General features: G+C 35.5%; 1 protein-coding gene across 7 annotated transcripts in view; it reads left to right on the top strand.

Annotated features, from left to right (window-relative positions):
- LOC143222458 (high affinity cAMP-specific and IBMX-insensitive 3',5'-cyclic phosphodiesterase 8B-like) overlaps positions 1-23,029 on the top strand; it is a 199,315-nt gene that overhangs the window by 122,202 nt on the left and 54,084 nt on the right. For 5 of the 7 annotated variants that reach the window (XR_013012238.1, XM_076449006.1, XM_076449008.1 and 2 more), the window contains 4 exons: positions 7,018-7,077; positions 8,089-8,146; positions 18,022-18,189; positions 20,146-20,286. Coding sequence is in view for 6 of the 7 variants with exons in the window: in XM_076449006.1 (XP_076305121.1) it covers positions 7,018-7,077; positions 8,089-8,146; positions 18,022-18,189; positions 20,146-20,286 (427 nt within the window). In the remaining variant the exon portion in view is untranslated. The remainder of the gene's footprint in view (positions 1-7,017; positions 7,078-8,088; positions 8,147-18,021; positions 18,190-20,145; positions 20,287-23,029) is intronic. The other 2 variants (XM_076449010.1, XM_076449011.1) reach the window with 1 other exon arrangement.

The following is a 23,029-nucleotide window of genomic DNA, read 5'->3' on the forward strand; positions in this document are numbered from 1 at the left end:
GTTTAGAATGTCTTTGGCTTAAAGGTTTACAACATTTAACTTTGAGAATGACTGAGGCTGAACTTTTCCAGTGTAATGTTGAGAATGTTTTTGGCTTAAAGGTTTACAGCATTTAACTTTGAGAATGACTGAGGCTGAACTTTTCCAGTGTAATGTTGAGAATGTCTTTGGCTTAAAGGTTTACAACATTTAACTTTGAGAATGACTGAGGCTGAACTTTTCCATTGTATAATGTTGAGAATGTCTTTGGCTTAAAGGTTTACAACATTTAACTTTGAGAATGACTGAGGCTGAACTTTTCTAGTGTATAATGCTGAGAATGTCTTTGGCTTAAAGGTTTACAACATTTAACTTTGAGAATGACTGAGGCTGAACTTTTCCATTGTATAATGTTGAGAATGTCTTTGGCTTAAAGGTTTACAACATTTAACTTTGAGAATGACTGAGGCTGAACTTTTCCAGTGTATAATGTTGAGAATGTCTTTGGCTTAAAGGTTTACAACATTTAACTTTGAGAATGACTGAGGCTGAACTTTTCTAGTGTATAATGTTGAGAATGTCTTTGGCTTAAAGGTTTACAACATTTAACTTTGAGAATGACTGAGGCTGAACTTTTCTAGTGTATAATGTTGAGAATGTCTTTGGCTTAAAGGTTTACAACATTTAACTTTGAGAATGACTGAGGCTTAACTTTTCTAGTGTATAATGTTGAGAATGTCTTTGGCTTAAAGGTTTACAACATTTAACTTTGAGAATGACTGAGGCTGAACTTTTCCAGTGTATAATGTTGAGAATGTCTTTGGCTTAAAGGTTTACAACATTTAACTTTGAGAATGACTGAGGCTGAACTTTTCTAGTGTATAATGTTGAGAATGTCTTTGGCTTAAAGATTTACAACATTTAACTTTGAGAATGACTGAGGCTGAACTTTTCCATTGTATAATGTTGAGAATGTCTTTGGCTTAAAGGTTTACAACATTTAACTTTGAGAATAACTGAGGCTGAACTTTTCCAGTGTATAATGTTGAGAATGTCTTTGGCTTAAAGGTTTACAACATTTAACTTTGAGAATGACTGAGGCTGAACTTTTCTAGTGTATAATGTTGAGAATGTCTTTGGCTTAAAGGTTTACAACATTTAACTTTGAGAATGACTGAGGCTGAACTTTTCTAGTGTATAATGTTGAGAATGTCTTTGGCTTAAAGGTTTACAACATTTAACTTTGAGAATGACTGAGGCTGAACTTTTCCAGTGTATAATGTTGAGAATGTCTTTGGCTTAAAGGTTTACAAGATTTAACTTTGAGAATGACTGAGGCTGAACTTTTCCATTGTATAATGTTGAGAATGTCTTTGGCTTAAAGGTTTACAACATTTAACTTTGAGAATGACTGAGGCTGAACTTTTCCATTGTATAATGTTGAGAATGTCTTTGGCTTAAAGGTTTACAACATTTAACTTTGAGAATGACTGAGGCTGAACTTTTCCAGTGTAATGTTGAGAATGTCTTTGGCTTAAAGGTTTACAACATTTAACTTTGAGAATGACTGAGGCTGAACTTTTCCATTGTATAATCTTGAGAATGTCTTTGGCTTAAAGGTTTACAACATTTAACTTTGAGAATCACTGAGGCTGAACTTTTCCATTGTATAATCTTGAGAATGTCTTTGGCTTAAAGGTTTACAACATTTAACTTTGAGAATGACTGAGGCTGAACTTTTGTAGTGTATAATGTTGAGAATATTTTTGGCTTAAAGGTTTACAACATTTAACTTTGAGAATGACTGAGGCTGAACTTTTCTAGTGTATAATGTTGAGAATGTCTTTGGCTTAAAGGTTTACAACATTTAACTTTGAGAATGACTGAGGCTGAACTTTTCCAGTGTATAATGTTGAGAATGTCTTTGGCTTAAAGGTTTACAACATTTAACTTTGAGAATGACTGAGGCTGAACTTTTCCAGTGTATAATGTTGAGAATGTCTTTGGCTTAAAGGTTTACAACATTTAACTTTGAGAATGACTGAGGCTGAACTTTTCCAGTGTATAATGTTGAGAATGTCTTTGGCTTAAAGTTTTACAACATCTGACTTTGAGAATGGCTTTTATTAAGACTAACGTTTTACTGTATTCAACTTTGGCTTAGGACTAATTTTGAAAATGGTCTATCTAAGTTTAACGTTATACTATGTACAACTTTGAAAATGCTTTTTTCTGACATTTTACAGTGTTTAGCGTTGAGAATGGTTTAAGGTTAACGGTTTACAACGTGTGACTTTTAAGGCGACTTAGGACTAATGTTTGACGGTGTTTAATGCTGGGAATGCTTTAAAGTTAACCTTTTACAATGTATAACGTTTAGCTAGAAAGTATGAAGGAGCACCGTATTTACTATGTATACTTTTGTTCATCGGACGCGAGCTTTCAGTAATGAGACGTTCAAGGTGAAGTATTACAAGTTGTTAATATTTATACGACTAAATTTTGGCACGCGTTCTAAGCTAAACAGGTTTACTTACCAAAATTCAGCAGTAGAGATGTTTGTACTTTACACTGTTCTAATATGATTTGAAGAGTATGAAGTCCACTTTAATCAGTTGTGTTTTTTTTATTACTTAACCATAACATTGTTTGTACAACGTAAAGTTTGTTTGTTTACCACTAGGGGTAGCGATAACAGTTTATTTCTAACACGCTTAGTTCTTTATTACTCTGCTTTTCTCTAAAAATCCCAAGAACTTGATTTGTTACCTCCTGTTCAAGTGTAGCATTGTTTAGATTATACTTAGGAAATAGGTCCACTGTTTTGTTTAACATACATACTTTGTCCTAAAACTACCATAAATGACTGTTCTTTTGAAACATTTCCCACGGACTGCGCTCAATAAACTTCGACTCTTTCTGATCAGTTTCATCTGCGTTTCAAGAAGGTACAGTAGAAAAAAAAAATGTTGTTGTCCCAGTTTTATTTAGGGTTGTCTTTACCATACTCTCAATCGTATAAATGTTTTTCTTTCTTACACTTTGGATGTTTATCACAAATAGTGAAATCTTATGTGTATGCAGACAGCATCCTTTAAGTATAGTGCGAATTTAAAACACTTTTACTTCATGTAAATTTGAAGGCTCATAATGCTAAAAATTACGGTTCAATACCCATGGTAAACACAATAATTTTTTAACGCAAGATTAAGAAACTTATCTATTTTTAATTGTCCATTTTCACTGGTGTTCTTTACCATTGTCGTTGTAACTTCAATTTTCCTATCATTCATATACACGATACAATTTGTATGTTACTGATTAACCTGGTAATAAAACAACACATTCACAAATTTGCAAATGAGGCAGACGATAGCGAAAGTTTATCACTGCAAGAAGACTTTCGACACAAAGATGGCTATGAGAGTGATAATCAAAACCCACTATTCAGTCACACAAGATGGCCCGGCGTGGCCAAGCGTGTTAAGGCATGCGACTCGTAATCTGAGGGTCGCGGGTTCGCATCCCCGTCGCGCCAAACATGCTCTCCCTTTCAGCCGTGGGGGCGTTATAATGTGACGGTTAATCCCACTATTCGCTGGTAAAAGAGTAGCCCAAGAGTTGGCAGTGGGTGGTGATGACTAGCTGTCTTCCTTCTAGTCTTGTATTGCTAAATTAGGGACGGCTAGCACAGATAGCCCTCGAGTAGCTTTGCTCGAAATTCAAACAAGCAATCAAACAAAATCGAAAGATTATACGAATGTTTGCGTTCATAAACATGATATTGTTTTGTAAAAGTAAGTTTAATTGTTTGAAGTTAAGCACAAAGCCACAAATTGGGTTATCTCTGCTCTGCCCACCACGGGTATCGAAACTCAGTTTCTAGTGTTGTAAATCCGCAGACGTGTCGCTATGCCACTGGGATGGAGGGACTTTGTAAAAGCGAAATAGCAAACTGAATGTTGATATGGAAACTAATTCATACACTACTATAGTGTTGTAAATATACATGTATTAATACTATACGTCCAATTAATTAGTATTAGAATATACAATGAAATCATACTATTTGTACAAAAATATACATAATAGTTTATATGATATCACAAACGCCAATAATGTTATTGTTTTAAACAATTATCTTCATTATGCTAATATTAACTTTTTTAATTTTTGTATTTAAATATCACGGTTAATTAACTTCCGCAGAATTTGTAAAATAACATATATATATATATTTAAATAAAATTATATGTGAATGTTTTTCTCGTACAAACAATTGTGATCCAATCTGTATTCTAACTCATTCCCATATTGTGATTAAAGTTAATATATGATCTACTGGTAAGTCCAATGTATACTAACTGTGTTGAAGGAAGGATGGATTATGGTTGTAAAACTCGCGTCAAAATAAAACTTTGGAAATACATGTAAAACATGAACGCAGTAAGTAATATAACTCGCCGCAGTTTCATTACCTGAGAACTGAGTAATGTGAGATCAAGTTTGAAAAAGAAATTAGAACATCGTATAAAGTATTATTTTATATAATATATTTTGTTATACCGTTTAATACATAGAGCTTTGTTTTGGTCTATTTAGTCCTACTGAACAATGAATTTATGTTTTTCACAAGGAAAAGACAAAAGCATTTATTCACTAATGTACATTGTGTGGATTATTATTCCATTTATCATTTAGTCTTTTAACGGTTCAGTGTAATCTACAAAACTTGGTGAATAAATATGTGATGTATGTTTTATGTATGGGTAAGAGAATAGAAACACATCTCAGGCAAGCAATAGAAGAGAGCTTACCTGAAGTAAACACAACTACACCTAACCTGTATGTCACCAGGAATTGTATAAATAACTTTTTCTACAGGAAGCTGCTCATAAACTCCAGTTGACATACTAAACTGATTGATTTTTCATTAATTCGCTTGGAAGTAAAAACACGCGTGCGCAAGCCTGTTAATATTTATCACGTAAATATCTACTTTCAGGTGTTTAAAATGTCTGTTTTACACTATACTCACACTAAGCAAGGTAAAACACAACTCCCCACTGGAAAAAAAAAAAAGATGGTTCTAGATGAATTAAAATTTAATAAACACTGATTTGTGATAAATTAAAATGTAAAGTGGACAAGTTTTTAGTTAATTTTAAATACAATAAATGTGTTACGTATATTTTGTATCCTAGTAATAAAAACGAGACACGATTGTTGAACAGCATTAGGGCAGTGTTTTCCAAACTTTAAAAAAACTGCGCCCCCTGACTCAGCGAAGTTTCCGTTGTTCCTTTTACATTAAAATAATTGTCGCAAATAATAATAGCGAAATTGATATTTTCTTCACAAGTTTTTAAACAATTTTTAATAAAAATTTATTTTAAGGAGTCAGTAAATGCGAGGGTGACACTGCGTTGGGAAGTATTCTCCCGAGTATAATGTTGGAGTCAACCTCGTGAAACTGTTTACACGTTTATAAGTTTTCACTACGTTTTATGCGAAACAGACAAGTGTAATCACAGTTTATTACTGAAAGATTTTAGGAAGTACCCTGTCGATTACGAAGTCAAGTTAACCTCATGAAACGTCGTACGTGTTTCACACTTTTTACTATTTATCCAAAATAAGCACGTGTTATTACAGTTGATTATTAATTTGAGAACTTAATACTGAAGCTTTTTTCAATTTGGAAGTGTTCAAAGTAACCATTTACAAGTTTGTTTTAACAGGTGCAACCGACAAGCACAATACTTGTTACACTGTTTCAACTTGCTGCGATGTTACATAAATTTGATCTCATGCTCTTATGTTACAATAAGATACACTACATGGCCAAACATCACACCCATTGAACATCTCATTCCAAAACCATGGGCATTAATATGGAGTTGGTACCCTCTTTCCTGCTATAACAGCCTCCACTCTTCTGGGAAGGCTTTTCACAAGATTTTGGAACATGGCTGCGGGGATTCGCTCCTGTTCAGCTACAGGAGCATGGGGTTGAGGTCAGGGCTTTGCGCAAGCCAGTCAAGTTCTTCCACTCCAACCTCGGTAAACCATGTCTTTATGGACCTCGCTTTGTGCACGGGGGCATTGTCATTGCTGAAACAAAAAAGGGCCTTCCCCAAATTATTGTCACAAGGTTGGAAGCACGCAATTCTCTAGAATGTCATTGTATGTTGTACATTAAGATTTTCCTTCACTGGAAGTAAAGAGTCTAGCCCAACCATGAAAAACAGCCCCATACCATTATTCCTCCTCCACAAAACATTACAGTTGGCACTATGCGTTGAGTCAGGTAGCGTTCTCCTGGCAGTCTGACGGACGAATCTGGGTTTGGCGGATGTCAGGAGAACAAGCACTGGCCGAGCAGCTAAAGAAAACTCATTTCATGAAGCTCCTAACGAACAGTTCTTGTGCTGACATTGCTTCCAGAGGCAGTTTGGAACTCGGTAGTGAGTGTTGCAACTGTGAACAGACGACTTTTACGCGCTTCAGCATTCGGCGGTCCCGTTTTGTGAGCTTATGTGTCCTACTGCTTCGCGGTTGAGCTGTTGTTGCTCCCAGATGTTTCCACTTCACGATAACAGCACTTAGAGTTGACTAGGGCAGAAATTTGACAAACTGACTTGTTGAAAAGGTGTCATCCCATGACAGTGCCACACTGAAAGTCAATGAGTTCTTCAGTACGACCCATTCTACTGCCAGTGTTTGTCTATGTATATTGCATGGCAGTATGCTTGATTTTATGCACCTGTTAGAAATGGGTGTGGGTAAAAAATAGCCAAACCCCCTAATTAGAAGGAGTGTCTACATACTTTTGGCCATATAGTGTACATCAAAGCCTTAGAGACATTAAGAAATATTTTCGGGTGTTTTATGCATTAAAAAACTGTGCCAGTGGCGCAACCTAGTGACTTTTATACTTTCACACTCAGCTTGGATATGTTACACTTGATATTTTTAGTTACATTAAGTAATTCCTTCAGTTGAATGGGCTGTAAATCTTTTGTTTCTTTACTATAGATCTTTTCGTTTGTCCAAGGACAACCATTACAGCTGCTACATCGCGGTTGTGAAACGTAGGTGCGTATAATGCAGGTTTGTTTAATAGAATTAAGAAAACAACAACAGTAATCTTGTTCAGATTCAAATAACAATAATAATTATGATATTATTTTTTTTAAGATTTGCTCTTTATAAACTGTCATTTAGGATTTATATCAAGTTTTGCTTTATTTTCTCTCTAGCTCCCTCTATGGAGTTTAAAGTTTTATTTTTATTTTGAAATAATGCAGTACGTTACGTTTTCTTTTCTTTCTTTTTTTTTTTACAAGAAGTGTTTGACTTGAATTCAGTAAATAATTCTGTTTATATAGTTTTTATTATCAAATACTTTAATTCGGATATAAACAGTCAACAAACGCTAAACAAATATGAACCGTTAGATAATGCTTTAATATCGTGATAATATATCGGAAGTATTCCTAACGTGTTCTGGGACATCACCAAGACAGATAATTAGTTTTTATAAACGTTTTATGGATTTTAGTTTTATTTGCAGTCTGTGTTTGCTGGTGTCCTACAACTTTCTGCGACTATAAAGGCAACACAGATTTTCGAACGTTTTCAGAAACCAGGTGTCGTTTCATATTTTACTGTGCGCGTTTTATTGGTTTTAATTTTTTAGACCTCGCGTGTTTAAATTTGTCAGTTATGTGACTTGTAGACCTCAGTGACTTATGAATTTGGCAAGATGGTTAAGGCACTCGACTCGTAATGCTCGTCACACCAAACATGCTCGCCCTTTCAGTCGTGGGGGCGTTATAAGGTACGATCAATCACACTATTCGTTGGTAAACGAGTAGCCCAAGGGTCGGCGGTGGATGGTGATGGCTAGCTACCTTCCCTTTAGCCTTACACTGCTAAATTAGGAACGGCTAGCGCAGATAGTCTATCTTTGGGCGAAGTTCAAAACAAATCAAGCTTATGAATTTGGATTGGGTCAGAAACAAGTATGTGATTTCTAGACTTTAGTGACTTATGAACTTAGATCCGATCAGAAACTAATATTTTCCTTATTTTTTTTCGTTCCAGTATGGCGGAAAAGGAAGAATCTTCCGTTTTGAACATTTTAAATTCGGGATTTGACAGAGTGAGTGGTTTCAATGTTCTTTTTTAATTAAATTAATATTAACGGAAATAACTACTAATATTTGTAAAAATGATGTTTTTTGTTTGAATTATTTATCCAAGGTCAAAACAAAAAAATAATCACACAAAAAATTTTAAAAATTATAACATTAGGGTATAAACTACACTTTTGGAAAGATGAAACTTGCCTTAGTAAGAGAGGTATCTAGAAGGTAGAACCCATACAGAATTGGGATACGCATTCTAACGGATTCAATAATCTATATTTACATCGTCTCATATATAAAATAAAGATTAAAAAACGTAAAAATGTTAAGGGTATATATGGGTACTCAAGCACATACCGTCGTACATATAAAACTATAGTTCATAATCTGTACCAAATATGAGCAGATAATTGTTTCTAAGTAATAGAGTATCTTAAAATAAAAATTTATCACCATAGCCAGATAAGTATGGTCTATAAGAGAAACCCACTCCTGTATTTGGTATTCTATTTTTATAATCACATTTCTATATTAGCAATGTAATAAAAACTGACGGATGGCCCGGCATGGCCAGGTAGGTTAAGGCGTTCGACTCGTAATCTGAGGGTCGCGGGTTCGAATCCCGATTGCACCAAACATGCTCGCTTTTTCAGCCGTGGGGGCGTTATAATGTTACAATCAATCCCAATATTTGTTGGTAAAAGAGTAGCCCAAGAGTTGTCAGTGGGTGGTAATGCCTTCCCTCTAGTCTTACACTGCTAAATTAGGTACGGCTAGCGCAGATAGCCCTCGAGTTGCTTTACGCGAAATTCAAAAAACAAACAAAAACTGATATGTAAAAGTTAAAACTTACCAATGCTAAATGATTGTTTTACAAATGTTAAAATATGATATATATTAATCGAACGAATAGTTATCGTTTTTTTTTTTTATTTGTGGAAATTAATTTGCTGTTTACAGCACAAAAAATGTTTTAATCACAGAAAAAAACAGATAGATTCTGTGATCTCACTCAGGAGACACTTTACAAATCAGATAAAATAAGCTTAGTGACTTAATAATAGCTAACACTTTTACATAAGGAAAACCTAGTGGCACTAAAGTCTATTACTATACGATCAACGTAAGAAAATTGCTTAAAAATCATGAAATACCTTGGTGTTTTTTAAATAAATAATATCAATACCTTACAAAAAACACACATAAATTACAGTGAGCAAATGAACTTTGTTGGAAATAATAAAAGTTAAATATATAGTTCGTTATGAACATTAGCAACTTGCAAAACATCTTGAACGTATAGAACAAATAAAAATATGAACCAAACATCAAAACTATATACAACGCTTTTCCCGATAGAAAATTGGAAAAGTTTCAGTCTATTTATTTTTTCATGCGAGAACTTTAGAACAAATAGCCTCAACATTTCGCTATTTCTGGTCTTGGGACAGCTATAAGTCATGAATTCGAGACGGATGTCATTGTCTACGCTCCACAATTTCGGTTGTAGATGCGGTATACAAGTGACAGTAATCTCTGGTCCTTTGGTTGTGGACAAGACCTGGACAAAATTATGTGAGAACGAGAGTGCAGCTGCTTGATTTCCCTCTGGGATGACGATATGTGAATACTCGGGAATCTTTGGTATGGCGGCTTACCCCGATGTACACAAGGAACCATTACGTATTATGCTTTTATTTCGGACGAGTGTTCAATTTATTATGTTACGTACGTGTTACGCATTACTGTTTCAAATTATCGGAAATTTTAATTTAGAGGTTAGTTAAATTTATATTTGCCAACGAGATAGATACACACAATTTTCTTTGTTAACACAACATAAAAATAACAATGCAATTGATATTATTGGTTATTACAAATAATGATTGATATACAACAGTTTTACAAACTTACATACAATAGTTAGTCTTGTATCCGCTCTAGAACTGAATATTTTATCGACGATTCAAGTCTACGACGAGCAAATTAATTCTGAGTGAATATTAACACATCTCCCTAAAGCTAGCTAGCTAGCTTGTTTGGGCTCACACCACCGATTTTTTACGAAGTAGATATTTATTGTACTCGTAGAAATTCTAACGTCCGAAGTAATCTACTGAAATTAAACAGTTTGTAATGTTCGAAATACAAAAACGTTCCTGGTCCAGTTCTGTAGTTTTCCAGTTAATAGACGTTAATCACAGTTGTAGCTTCCAAGGCCTGTAGCACACTGAATAATTATAATATTCGTTTCTCTTGGCACGTCGGTTTATAAACATTTTTAGAAGACGTTCTTGATCAGTTTACTTGGCAACAACACTTCTTGATCAGCTCACTTGGCAACAACACTGTCAGTCACTTGTATTACATACACACCTAGTACATTGGTGATTCAACAATACTGTCAGTCACTTGTATTACATATACATCTAGTACATTGTTGATTCAACAATAGTACATTGTAGATTCTTACGTTTCTACAAATTTTGAAAGCAGGTGGAACTTGAGCAATACACGGCTAACATTATACGTCACATGCAAAAAAGAAAACTTTGTGTTTTCTTATAGCAAAGCCCACCGAGGGGATCAAACCCCTGATTTTAGCGTTGTAAATTTGTAGACTTACTGCTGTACTAGCGGGGGGCAACTCGAGGGCTATCTGTGCTAGCCGTCCCTAATTTAGCAGTGTAAGACTAGAGGGAAGGTAGCTAGTCATCAACACCCACCACCAACTCTTGGGCTACTCTTTTACGAACAAATAGTGGGATTGACCGTAACATTATAACGCCCCCACGGCTGGGAGGGCGAGCATGTTTAGCGCGACTCGGATGCGAACCCGCGACCCTCAGATTACGAGTCGCACGCCTTAACACGCTTGACCATGCCGGGCCTCAGTGTTTTTACTCTGACAGATGGGCATGTGTAGGGTTTCTCCACTTTAGTACATTTATAGTTTTCAAACATATACATGTATGCAAGCAAGCCGTAGCCAAAGTATATTGAAAAATGCTTATTCATCGCCATGCACGAATCTTAGCTGTATTTTGATTTTAACATAAATATTAATAAGTTATTTGGCTTTACTGTATAGTCTTACAGTGCAGTTTCTGTAACTTCACTGATTTTGTTACTTACAATGTTTAGTATTTTTTTTATTAATTTATAAAGCTTATTTTGCATTACTAGCTTAAAATGTGAATTTGGAACTAACCCAAATTTCTTAAGATGCCCAACACTCGTGATGTGTTATTGGGATTCCGACCGAAAATTTCGATGATATCTTTGGCACCTATCTGATAAATCAGTGCATCTTACTATAAATTTCTGTTTTTTTGTCTTGCAACTTGTTTCTATTCACCCGTTTTGTTTGGTCCTAATTTAAATCATATCAGCTATAATGTTTCTTAAATTATTTTTTTAGTTCTGATGTGTGTGCTTACCTTGCTTTGAACAGTTACTGATGATTAGCACAGTGTGATTATTTCTACACACTGCAAAATCAAGTTTTTTGCTTCTTGAACACTGTTGGGTGTTCCTTATTTATTTTTGGCTGCTGATCACGAAAATCGCATCCAAATTTGCCCATCACGTTCAGTTTCATCGAAATCTTCAGTTTCACTAGGACATTGTTACAACGGAAAAACGATATCAGGGCAACTGGAATCTGTCAATGCTTGCTGACTACTGTTGGACACTGCAACGTGATGCACCGGACATTGAATACAAACGAAAATCAGGAGCAAAACACTTTTAATTATGTTGAACTTAATAGTATATTAGAAACATAAACGCAATTAAATACGTTATTGCCGGTAAATAGTTAACTGTCTATTTCTCAGAGTTCTTACGTGATGAAAGGCCTGGCATGGCCAAGCGCGTAAGGCGTGCGACTCGTAATCCGAGGGTCGCGGGTTCGCGCCCGCGTCGCGCTAAATATGCTCGCCCTCCCAGCCGTGGGGGCGATATAATGTGACGGTCAATCCCACTATTCGTTGGTAAAAGAGTAGCCCAAGAGTTGGCGGTGGGTGGTGATGACTAGCTGCCTTCCCTCTAGTCTTACACTGCTAAATTAGGGACGGCTAGCACAGATAGCCCTTGTGTAGCTTTGTGCGAAATTCCAAAACAAACTTACGTGATGAAGCAAAACCAAAACTATATTTGTGCATACCCACCAGGTACCTGTCACAATAAGCAAAATCTTTTCAGGAAGCAAAATTTTACAAAAAAAATTGTGCAGTGTTAGCAGTATCTACATCATCAGTGTTGGTTAAGTGAATTATGCCGTACTTCCTTACACAATTATTTTATAATTTTTGAAGATAACTTTAGATAGATATTATCATGAAAGTTGAATAGCTGGTCCAAATCCCAGCTGTATGGCAACATTCCTCTTTGTTGTCAGTCATGGCACTATATTACGACATTTATTCTTGTTGTTTTCAGCCGTGCCATTTGATTTTTATTTATTTTTATTATTTTCAAGCTGTGATACTAGACCACGACATTAGTTTTCTACTATTTTCTCAGCCATGGTAATAAATTAAAGTACTTTTTATCAGCCATAAAGACAATATTACAGTATTGCTTTTTTCCATTTTCCTCAGCCATGATAATAAGTTACAATATTTCTTTTCTCCATTTCTTTCAGCCATGGTAATAAATTAAAATATTTTTCCTCATTATTCTCAGCAATGATACTAAATTACGATATATTTTTCTCTTTTTTTTTTCAGCCATGGTAATTAAATTACAGTGTTTCTTTTCCTCATTTGTCCTAGTCGTGTTATAAAATTACAGTATTTCTTTTCCTCCTTAGTCCTAGTTGTGTTATGAAATTATTGTATTTCTTTTCCTCCTTGGTCCTAGTCGTGTTATAAAATTACTGTATTTCTTTTCCTCCTTGGTCCTAGTCGTGTTATAAAATTACAGTATTTCTTTTCCTCCTTAGTCCTAGTTGTGTTATGAAATTATTGTATTTCTTTTCCTCCTTGGTCCTAGTCGTGTTATAAAATTACTGTATTTCTTTTCCTCCTTGGTCCTAGTCGTGTTATAAAATTACAGTATTTCTTTTCCTCCTTAGTCCTAGTTGTGTTATAAAATTATTGTATTTCTTTTCCTCCTTGGTCCTAGTCGTGTTATAAAATTACTGTATTTCTTTTCATCCTTAGTCCTAGTCGTGTTATAAAATTATTGTATTTCTTTTCCTCCTTAGTCCTAGTCGTGTTATAAAATTATTGTATTTCTTTTCCTCCTTGGTCCTAGTCGTGTTATAAAATTACTGTATTTCTTTTCATCCTTAGTCCTAGTCGTGTTATAAAATTATTGTATTTCTTTTCCCCCTTAGTCCTAGTCGTGTTATAAAATTACAGTATTTTTTTTCCTAAACATAGCACTCTGTTACGACGCTTATTTTTTTCCTTCGTATTCTTCATAAAAAGGTTATATCTTAATAATCTTTGCCCGTAAAAAATCATTAATGACGACCCCCAGTGGTACAGCGGTATCTGAGGACTCACAACACTAAAACTTGGGTTTCGATACTCGTGGTGGGCAGAGCACAGATAGCCCACTGTGTAACTTTGTGCTGAATTCTAAACAAACATTAATGATGAGATATATCCTAGAAGGCTAACAAAACATGAAATGGGTTTGATCATTAAGTTGGTGTGTAAAAACTGATTAAATTTTCTTTGTTGGAAAACATACAAATAAAACATCGCTGTGGCCACGTTATAGGTATTCTTATTATGCGTGTTTTTTTACTGAATAAAATTAACCCTCTTCGTTTGTTAGTGTGTTTTTCCAGTGATTTTCGTTCACTTCATATAGTTTGTTTGCTTATTTGTTAAGTACAAAGCTGCTAAATGGGCTATCTGTACTGTGTCCATTAAAACTCAGTTTTCAACGCTGTAAGTATCGGTCCTTCCCTGTCGTCCGTTTTAAGTTTCCATTTTCTTTCCTTTGTTTTTTATCTGTATTTTAAGCTTAATAAGTTGTTTCTATACTTCCTATACATAAACCATTCTTTTTTCGCCAAAGACTGGAAATCTAAATATTCGCTCAGTTTAATTAATTTGTGAAGATTTATAATCCCGACACCTTCTGATTTATATGTATCTTGACATTTACTTATGATCCCTAGGCTCAAGTGATTTAATTTGTATCAAGTGACTTAGTTTCTCTAAACATTTTTAATGAAGAACTAATTTAATAAGTGTTTAATCAAACAAAATTTCGTGTCCTTTTAATTAATGTGTTAGTGGTTTCTTTACGTAGATATTACGTAACTAATAATCAATGTTACTGAGGGCATTAACGTTTACTCTTGTTTTTGTTTTGTTTTTTTGGAATTTCGCACAAAGCTACTCGAGGGCTATCTGTGCTAGCCGTCCCTAATTTAGCAGTGTAAGACTAGAGGGAAGGCAGCTAGTCATCACCACCCACCGCCAACTCTTGGGCTACTCTTTTACCAACGAAAAGTGGGATTGATCGTCACATTATAACGCCCCCACGGCTGGGAGGGCGAGCATGTTTAGCGCGACGCGGGCGCGAACCCGCGACCCTCGGATTACGAGTCGCGCGCCTCACGCGCTTGGCCATGCCGGGCCAACGTTTACAAAATATTAGTTGATTTTATAAATGAGCTTTAGTCGTATTGATAAAAGTTCAATTATGCTCGTTTGATTTCTTAGAAACATTGTGTTTCATGCCCTTTTAAATACATCTTTGTTAAGCTCCTAAACGTGTGTTATATAAGAACGTATCAGATATTATAGAGAGGGTTAAGTAGGTTATACTAAAATTGTTTTTAATTTTCGTCACCTCGTTACAGTCGCCATGTTGATGACTGGCCATCTTAACAATATCCCTCATAGTTTCTATTGCAAAAAGTGATCTTGTCGAAAAAAAACCACTTCTCCCTGCATGGTTTCCATGATCCATCGCTTCCCAGCGCTTGTTTGAATAGTACTCTCACACAGATATTATTGAAATTGACCAGTATGTCTTCTATATATAGTATATTCTTGTACGAGATGTTTGAATGAAATGTGATTAGGAACCTTATTTTGGTGAGCTCGTGCCCTGTTAGTCTCGTTTTCAGACGAAGATTCTAGTTTACTTTGTGTACTGTTGCCTGGGTTAGTGGATAGCCTTTGCCACCGTCATTATACTAGTGGATTCTTATCTGTTACAAAACGCCACATTTATTTACCATGAGTGAGATGCAATTTGTTTAAGGTGTCTTTTAGGATAGTCCTGGTACCTCAGGTTCATCCATACTCCATTACGTCTTGGAATTTCTGAAACCATGGCCTGAACACATCTTTTTGAGCTGAGTGTGTAAATATACTCTTCAAAACAAGAAACGCAAAAGTGATCTTTTTGTTATTTTAAAGAGAAATATATGTAATAACGTTACAAGCTCAGAGTATGTGATGTTACACGTGTTAAGGCACTGATTGTCAGACCAAAATAACAATAAAAGTTGTACACTTTGAAAACGGAGGAAAACATCGGATTTTTCACCAACACGCATTCGTGTCCAATAAATTTGTTTGAGAGATCTGCATGTTTTGCAAATGCAACATGTGCAAAATCCCTATAAGAGTGTTCTCGGTTTCCATAGTTCAGTGTTAAGCCACCGACACGCAATACAGTTACGCCAAGACTGACTGAAGCACAACGCAACAACGCCATTGGTCGGTTGGAAGCAGGCGAATCTCGATCAGATGTTGCCAGAGCTGTGAATGTCCACCCAAGCACCATCACGAGGCTATGGAATCGTCACCAACAACATGGATCAACTCGTGACCGTCCACGATCTCGCACACCTCGTGTCACCACGCCCGCACAAGATCGCAACATCCGGTTACGTCACCTTCGGGATAGGACTACCACTGCGACGTCTACTGTCTCAACCATACCAGGGCTGCGTAGGATTTCCGATCAGACCGTACGCAACCGTCGACGAGATTCTTAGGCCCCATGTGCAACCTATCATGGTGAACGTCAACGACGTTTTTCAACATGACAACGCCCGTCCTCACACAGCCCAACTCACCACTGTTTTCTTGAGACACCACAACATCAACGTTCTTCCCTGGCCCTCCAGATCACCAGATTTAAACCCCATCGAACATCTTTGGGACGAGTTGAACCGACGTCTGCGACGACGACAACCTCAACCGCAGACTCTATCTCAGCTTGCAGCAGCTTTGCAGGCTGAGTGGACAGCCATTCCACAGGATGTGATTCGTCATCTCATCATTTCCATGGGCAGGAGATGCCAAGCAGTTATTGATGCTCACGGGGGACATACTCGTTATTGACGTTGAGTGACGTTAAACTTCACCTAGTGACCGTGGACTTCTCCTTTGCAGACTTTAGATGTTCAGCAGTGAATATGCAAAGGTTCACACATGTCATACAGAACTACCCGGAATAAACTTGTTAACAATTTGTCTTATATTTTGCCTTTTGCGTTTCTTTTTTTGAAGAGTATATTTTACGTCGTTACATACTCTGACCAAAAGCAATAATTTTTCGTGACATTACGAAATCTACAAAACGCCAAGCAATGTCAAAATATTGTTCTGATATAACCATTCCGCTGTGAATTTATTTAGCTATGGTTCTCACGTGCCTTGCTTATTTGCACAATCGAAACAGGGTAATTTTTATTTTTCAGTGCCTCAGTTATTTGTCAGACTCTTTTAAAACTGTAATATTAATATTTGGTATGATGGCAACTCATGTGATAGCTTCAAACCCTCACCTAAAATAAATTGTCAACTTCACACTTGTAAAAATAAAATGTGGCATTTGATTAAGATTTTTAAAAAATTACACCTTCCCAGTTTTAAAAGCTCCATGAAAACAATATCGAAAGATCAAACAATATTTAACTTGTGTTTATAACTGTGACATGGTGGTAACAATTATCTACAACTAGAGTATGATAGTAACAGTGCGTATAATCATAAAATAGGAGTAACAATACATACAACTGTAACATAAAGTGTATAAACCTGTGACATGATAATAGGTACATGCACCTATGATGTTCTAATAGTAATTGTGGTATTATTGTGTAAATGTACCATGGTAATATCAATAAATATCTGTCTTAGTGCTGCAGTAACAGCTTATAAGTCTGTAAACATTATCTAATTGGAAGTGAAACACATAATTCATTACTTTTTTTTACTAAATCATATTACACAGTAAACGGTATGTGTATTATGATCAGTAAGCCCGGTATGGCCAGGTGGTTAAGGCATTCGACTCGTAATCCGAGGGTCGCGGGTTCGAATCCATGTCACACCAAACATACTCACCATTTCAGCCGTGAGAGCGTTATAATGTGACGGTCAAGCACACTATTCGCTGGTAAAAGAGTAGCCCAAGAGTTGGCAGTGGGTGGCGGTGACTAGTTGTCTTTTCTCTAGTCTTACACTACTAAATTAGGGACGGTTAGCGCAGATAGCCCTCGTGTAGTTTTGCGCGAAATTCAAAAACAAACAAACAATATGATCAGTAATTATTGTACTATTTGTTACTTTCACTAAGCATTATGTGACAGTAAACAGTATGTGTACTATGATCAGTAATTAATTGTACTGTTACTTTATTAAACGTTATGTAACAGTAAATAATGTGTGTACTATAGTTAATAATTATTTTACTGTTACCTTGTTAAACTTTATATAACAATAAACAATATTTGTATTATGTTTAGTAATTATTGTACTGTTTTTGTTACTTTCGCTAAGCCTTATGTAACAGTAAGCAATATGTGTAGCATGGTTAGTAATTTACTGGTTGTTACTTTTGCTAAATCTTAGTAACAATAAACAGTTCACAGTGTTTTTCTTTTGTTTGTTACAAGTGGTTTCTCGAGAGTTGTAGTCTTGTCGTGTGTTTGAATGAATTAATCCTGATTGAGGGTAACGAAATCATGACCCGCCTGAAACTCCAAGCTGCGCAGTCGCTCTTTACAGCTCTGGAAAACTCCCATGATGCTATTGTTGTAACCGGAAAGAACCAGGAAATACAGGTAAATAAAACTGTTGAATCAATTAACGAAGTGTTTTATGAATGTTGAAGATTTAGGAATATTTTGTTGAAATGGTGAACTTTAAAATCGGAGTTAGAAACTTTCAAAGTTTTATTCAACCTCGGTAATGTTGGACACAGTATGACTGCTGTAATTACCAAGGACGGTAGAGTAAATCTGTGATAATGGTGATTTTAACTTGTTGTTTGCTCGTTCAATTGGTGTTCATGAAGTAATTATGTACACTTTGTCAGTAAAATATATATCCTATATTTGTTTAACATATATATCATAAAGAAAACACTGTTTTGTTTTCAAAGCAGAATACACAACCCTCTCCATCTTTAATTAAACGTCTAAGCGTGACTGATTTATTATCCAGTGTGAAACATTATTGTAAACACGCCTAAAGCGTGACTGATTTATTATCCAGTGTGAAACATTATTGTAAACACGCATAAAGCGTGACTGATTTATTATCCAGTGTGAAACATTATTGTAAACACGCCTAAAGCGTGACTGATTTATTATCCAGTGTGAAACATTATTCTAAACACGCCTAAATCGTGACTGATTTATTTATTATCCAATTCGAAACATTATTGTAAACACATCCAAAGCGTGATTGATTTATCACCCAGTGTGAAATATTGTTGAAAACATTTATAAAGCGTGAATGATTGATTACCCAGTGTGAAACATTATTGTAAACACCTCTAGTTTATCTTTTTAAGAAAAGAAACCACTTGAAATTCAAATCCATGTTTTTGCTTCAGTAGTACAAGGGTTTGTGGGTTTACAAAGACTTGGATTCTGTAAAATGTTTTGCTTCAGTAGTACAAGGGTTTGTGGGTTTACAAAGACTTGGATTCTGTAAAAACAAAAAAAAGTAAAGCTTTCACTTTTGACGTAATGGATTTATAGTGCTGTCAATATTGGTTTTAGTGCATTACTTTAAGCTTTCTAAAGACATTTCGATTATCCATAATTGTTTCCAAACGTTTCATAGAAATAAGTCTAAAAGAAATTCGCCCTGTTCTAATGGCACAGCTGGTTAATAAAAATCTAATAAAATGAATCCCTATTTATTTGAGTAACTTTCAGCAAGGTTTAAAGTGTTCGACTGTTGCTGAATTAATACCTAAAATTATAATAATAAAAAGTAAACAATGACTTAGATATAAAGATTCTATTGTTTAAATGGTACATACAGCTCGTGGCTAAACAGTTGTAAGGAGACGTTTTCAACACTTTATAACCAGGTTTAGTGATGTAATTTCCGCTTGTTAGCCACGGCAACCTATACACCCATCAAATAGTGTTATTTATTATTATTGAAATATAAATAAAATATTACCATCAAACAAATATTTACTTACAGCAGCGTTTCGTTTGCATATCACATTCTTTGTTTCGTGGTCAGATTTTTAAAGAAAGCATCATTGTTTTTCTACCGTATCAATTGCATATATCGAAATGGTATTGATTTTGGTTCACAGTAGTTAGGTAACCATATGTCAAAATTTGAGTTTCCAACGAGTTTGACCATTTAGTGTCAAACTGAGTGGTACTCAAAGTTTCCGCTTTAACGAGAAAAAGCTACAATACGAAATAACGTTTCGTTTTAAGGGTTTGAGGGAAAAGTGCCTTGCAAACATACGTTTCGTTTTAAGGGTTTGAGGGAAAAGTGCCTTGCAAACATATTTAAATGCAGAATGTTCAACACCTATCTGTTTTATCATTGTTTCGATAGAGACTGTAATCAGCCTGCAGTTGTAGCTTCATAAGCACGTGCCACAAAGAAGCCGTAACGTAGATGAAGTCAAGGGCTGAGAAGCTATCTGAGGAAGTGTCTAAGGAATGTCTATATTAAAAACCATCTTTTGTATATGTCATAGTTTTATGTCCTCCTTATTTGTCTTACTCATTTTGTGTTACAACTTTTCCCCCCCTCAGTATATGAATCAAGCATCTGAACAGTTGCTGGGGTGTAGTGCAGATGAGATGATTGGTAAGAGTGCCTCACAACTTCAGAGATTTGATGCTACTAAAGCAGATACGATAGAGAACGTGAACACGCACACAAAGAAAGGAAATGTAAGTCACAGTGGTGGAAGTGTCTTAAATAAATATGTCAGAGGATAAAGTAACTCGGAATGTAACATTAAGCGAGTAAGTTATCCATTCTCGTTTGTTGTTGTTGTTCTTATTTCTTTTACCCTATAGTTTAAAATGTTTTTTTCTGAAAAAAAAAAAAACAAGAGAAATTTGCGTTTAATAACAGATATCAACCCATAACAACAGATATTCCATCTACAGAATGTGATTATGTCATGAAACTTGTTATATACATATAGGTGTTATAAAGGTATATCATGTTTATATACACTTTTCTTACAGATAAGATTAAATGTATAATTAGTAATAGCATGTTTAAGTAAAGCGCTCACGAGTATTAGAATATTACATTAATAGTTCCTAAACTACTTCCTGAATTTCTATGTCATTTGTCCCCCCCCCTTCCCAGTCATAACAAACATGCTCGATCCATCAACCGTGGGGGCGTTATAATGTAACGGTCAATCCCACTATTCGTTGGTAAAAGAGTAGCCCAAGAGTTGGCGGTGGGTGGTGATGACTAGCTGCCTTTCCTCTAGTCTTACACTGCTAAATTAGGGTCGGCTAGCGCAGATAGCCCTCGTGTAGATTTGCGTGAAATTCAAAACAAACCAACCCCCTCCTCTGTGGCTTAGCGATAAGCTTAATGTTTGTATAATTCGTGATCCTTGCAGCCAAAATATCATTGTACAGTTTTTGCTAAAACACAAACAGTCAACACTTGTTACTAAATATTATATAGTTACATGTTTAACCATGTTCGAAAATAACACGTAACTCACTCCCATACGAATAATTAAAACATAAATATGTGTGTGTGTGTGTATAGCCCTGTGTTCTGGTTTGTGTGTTGTTTGTATATTTTCTTTGCCAAAATGTAGAACGCATTATCGTTTTTTGAATAGGTGTCAAAATATTTTTTGCTTATCAGAGTAAGGTCGGTTGGTTATGAAACTAGTTTTTATTACTGAATTTACCTAAATCCCACTTTTGGTTTTCTATAAATTTCGATAACTTTTATCAAAGACATTTTGATAATTTTGGGGTTGCTTGATTACTTTCCTTCTGAACAAACAACAGGTTATTTTAATTTGCATCTCTAATTTTCTAATACTCAAACCCTTTCAACAGTAGACGAAATAAATCTTAAAGGCACAGTATCACAAATACACTTTGGATTGAACATTGTAAAATAAGTTGTAATAAAATTGCTAGTCAATGTGTTATGACTTAAGTATACATGGCCTAGCATGGCTAGGTGATTAAGGTGTTTGACTAGCAACTTAAGGGTCACGAGTTCGAATTCCCATCACACCAAGTGTGCTCGCCCTTTTAGCCGTGAGGGCGTTGTAATGTGATGGTCAATCCCACTTTGTTTGTAAAAGAGTATCCCAAAAGTTGGCGGTAGATGATGATGACTAGCTGCCTTTTCTCTAAACTTACACTGCTGAATTAGGGATGGTTAGTGCAGATAGCCCTCGTGCAGCTTTGCGCTATGTTTATAACAAACAAAACAGATATACATGCTCTATTCATATATATATATATGTAAACCCTCTACCGATTTATTGTACACTAACTAGCCACTTTCTTACGACTTGTATACCCACCACCCCCACCAATTAGCCAATTTATTACGACTCGAATATACACGCACAACCTCCCAGTGACTCAGAAGTAAGTCTAGTGTGTAGTGGCACTAAAATAACGCAGATAGCACATTTTGTAGCTTTGTGCTTAAGAGCAAACAAACAAGCACGTTCACTGAAATTTGTGGATTACTTTATATCTTTGCTTGAGTAAGCCAAACGTACCATACGATGTGTCAGGTTATAATTTCAACCCTTTAATTGGAGAGATGTTGATATATTACGGGTAAATAAACAGGTAGAGCAACAGTCTATCTGATTTTCAAAGAGAATGTTAGTTGATATGAGTCTAATAAGACAGTTGTTATCAAAAACCGTACACTGCATTGAGTATTGGAGTAATCAGTCGATATAACATTTCAGCAGCATAGCAACTGAAAGAGAGTAGGAGTGATAGTGGTGACAGTGGATAAGATTCTAAAACTTCAACTGCACTACATGAAAATATTTTAAGATAAAACGACAAACCTTTTAACCCGAACGCTTTCAAAAGAGGACTTTTGTTATTGAGTTTGAAACTAATTCAGAAAAGTAAACCTTTTCAAATCGCTTGTGTTATAATGCTTGTGTTTTTGCAGTTTTTGTTTTCAACTTGAGTGCTTTTCGAACATCATGGATACACACAAACATTGGGTGTAACTATGAAACTGTCATCTAGCTGTCGAAGAAAATGATTATTTCACAAAAAAATGAAGCAGAAAATGAGAGCTTTTCGAAATGTTTAGAACACATTCTGTAGATAGTGAACTGTTGGGGTGATGAAGTTTGACGGACTGTGTTTCGATGACGGATGAAAGTAACCTGATGTGAGATTTCTGTCCTGTGGAGAAAAAGACCTGGAAAGTACTTCACTGATGACAAGAATTGAGTTCTTTGGATTCTCGTTGAATGTACTTGAAACGTTATTCTTAACTGTGTTCATTCCACATTGCTGTATTTCCATCCTGATAAGCAAAGATTCTTAGTAAACAATAGTGCATTGATCCAACACGCTCGTGTTATTGATCGAAACTAGTTTGAAGAGTTGAATATTTAATTAAGTTTCCATCTTTGTTTGGCCAACTAGAAACATC

The sequence above is a fragment of the Tachypleus tridentatus genome, chromosome 8, assembly GCF_004210375.1.
Source record: "Tachypleus tridentatus isolate NWPU-2018 chromosome 8, ASM421037v1, whole genome shotgun sequence".
Lineage (NCBI taxonomy): Eukaryota > Metazoa > Arthropoda > Merostomata > Xiphosura > Limulidae > Tachypleus > Tachypleus tridentatus.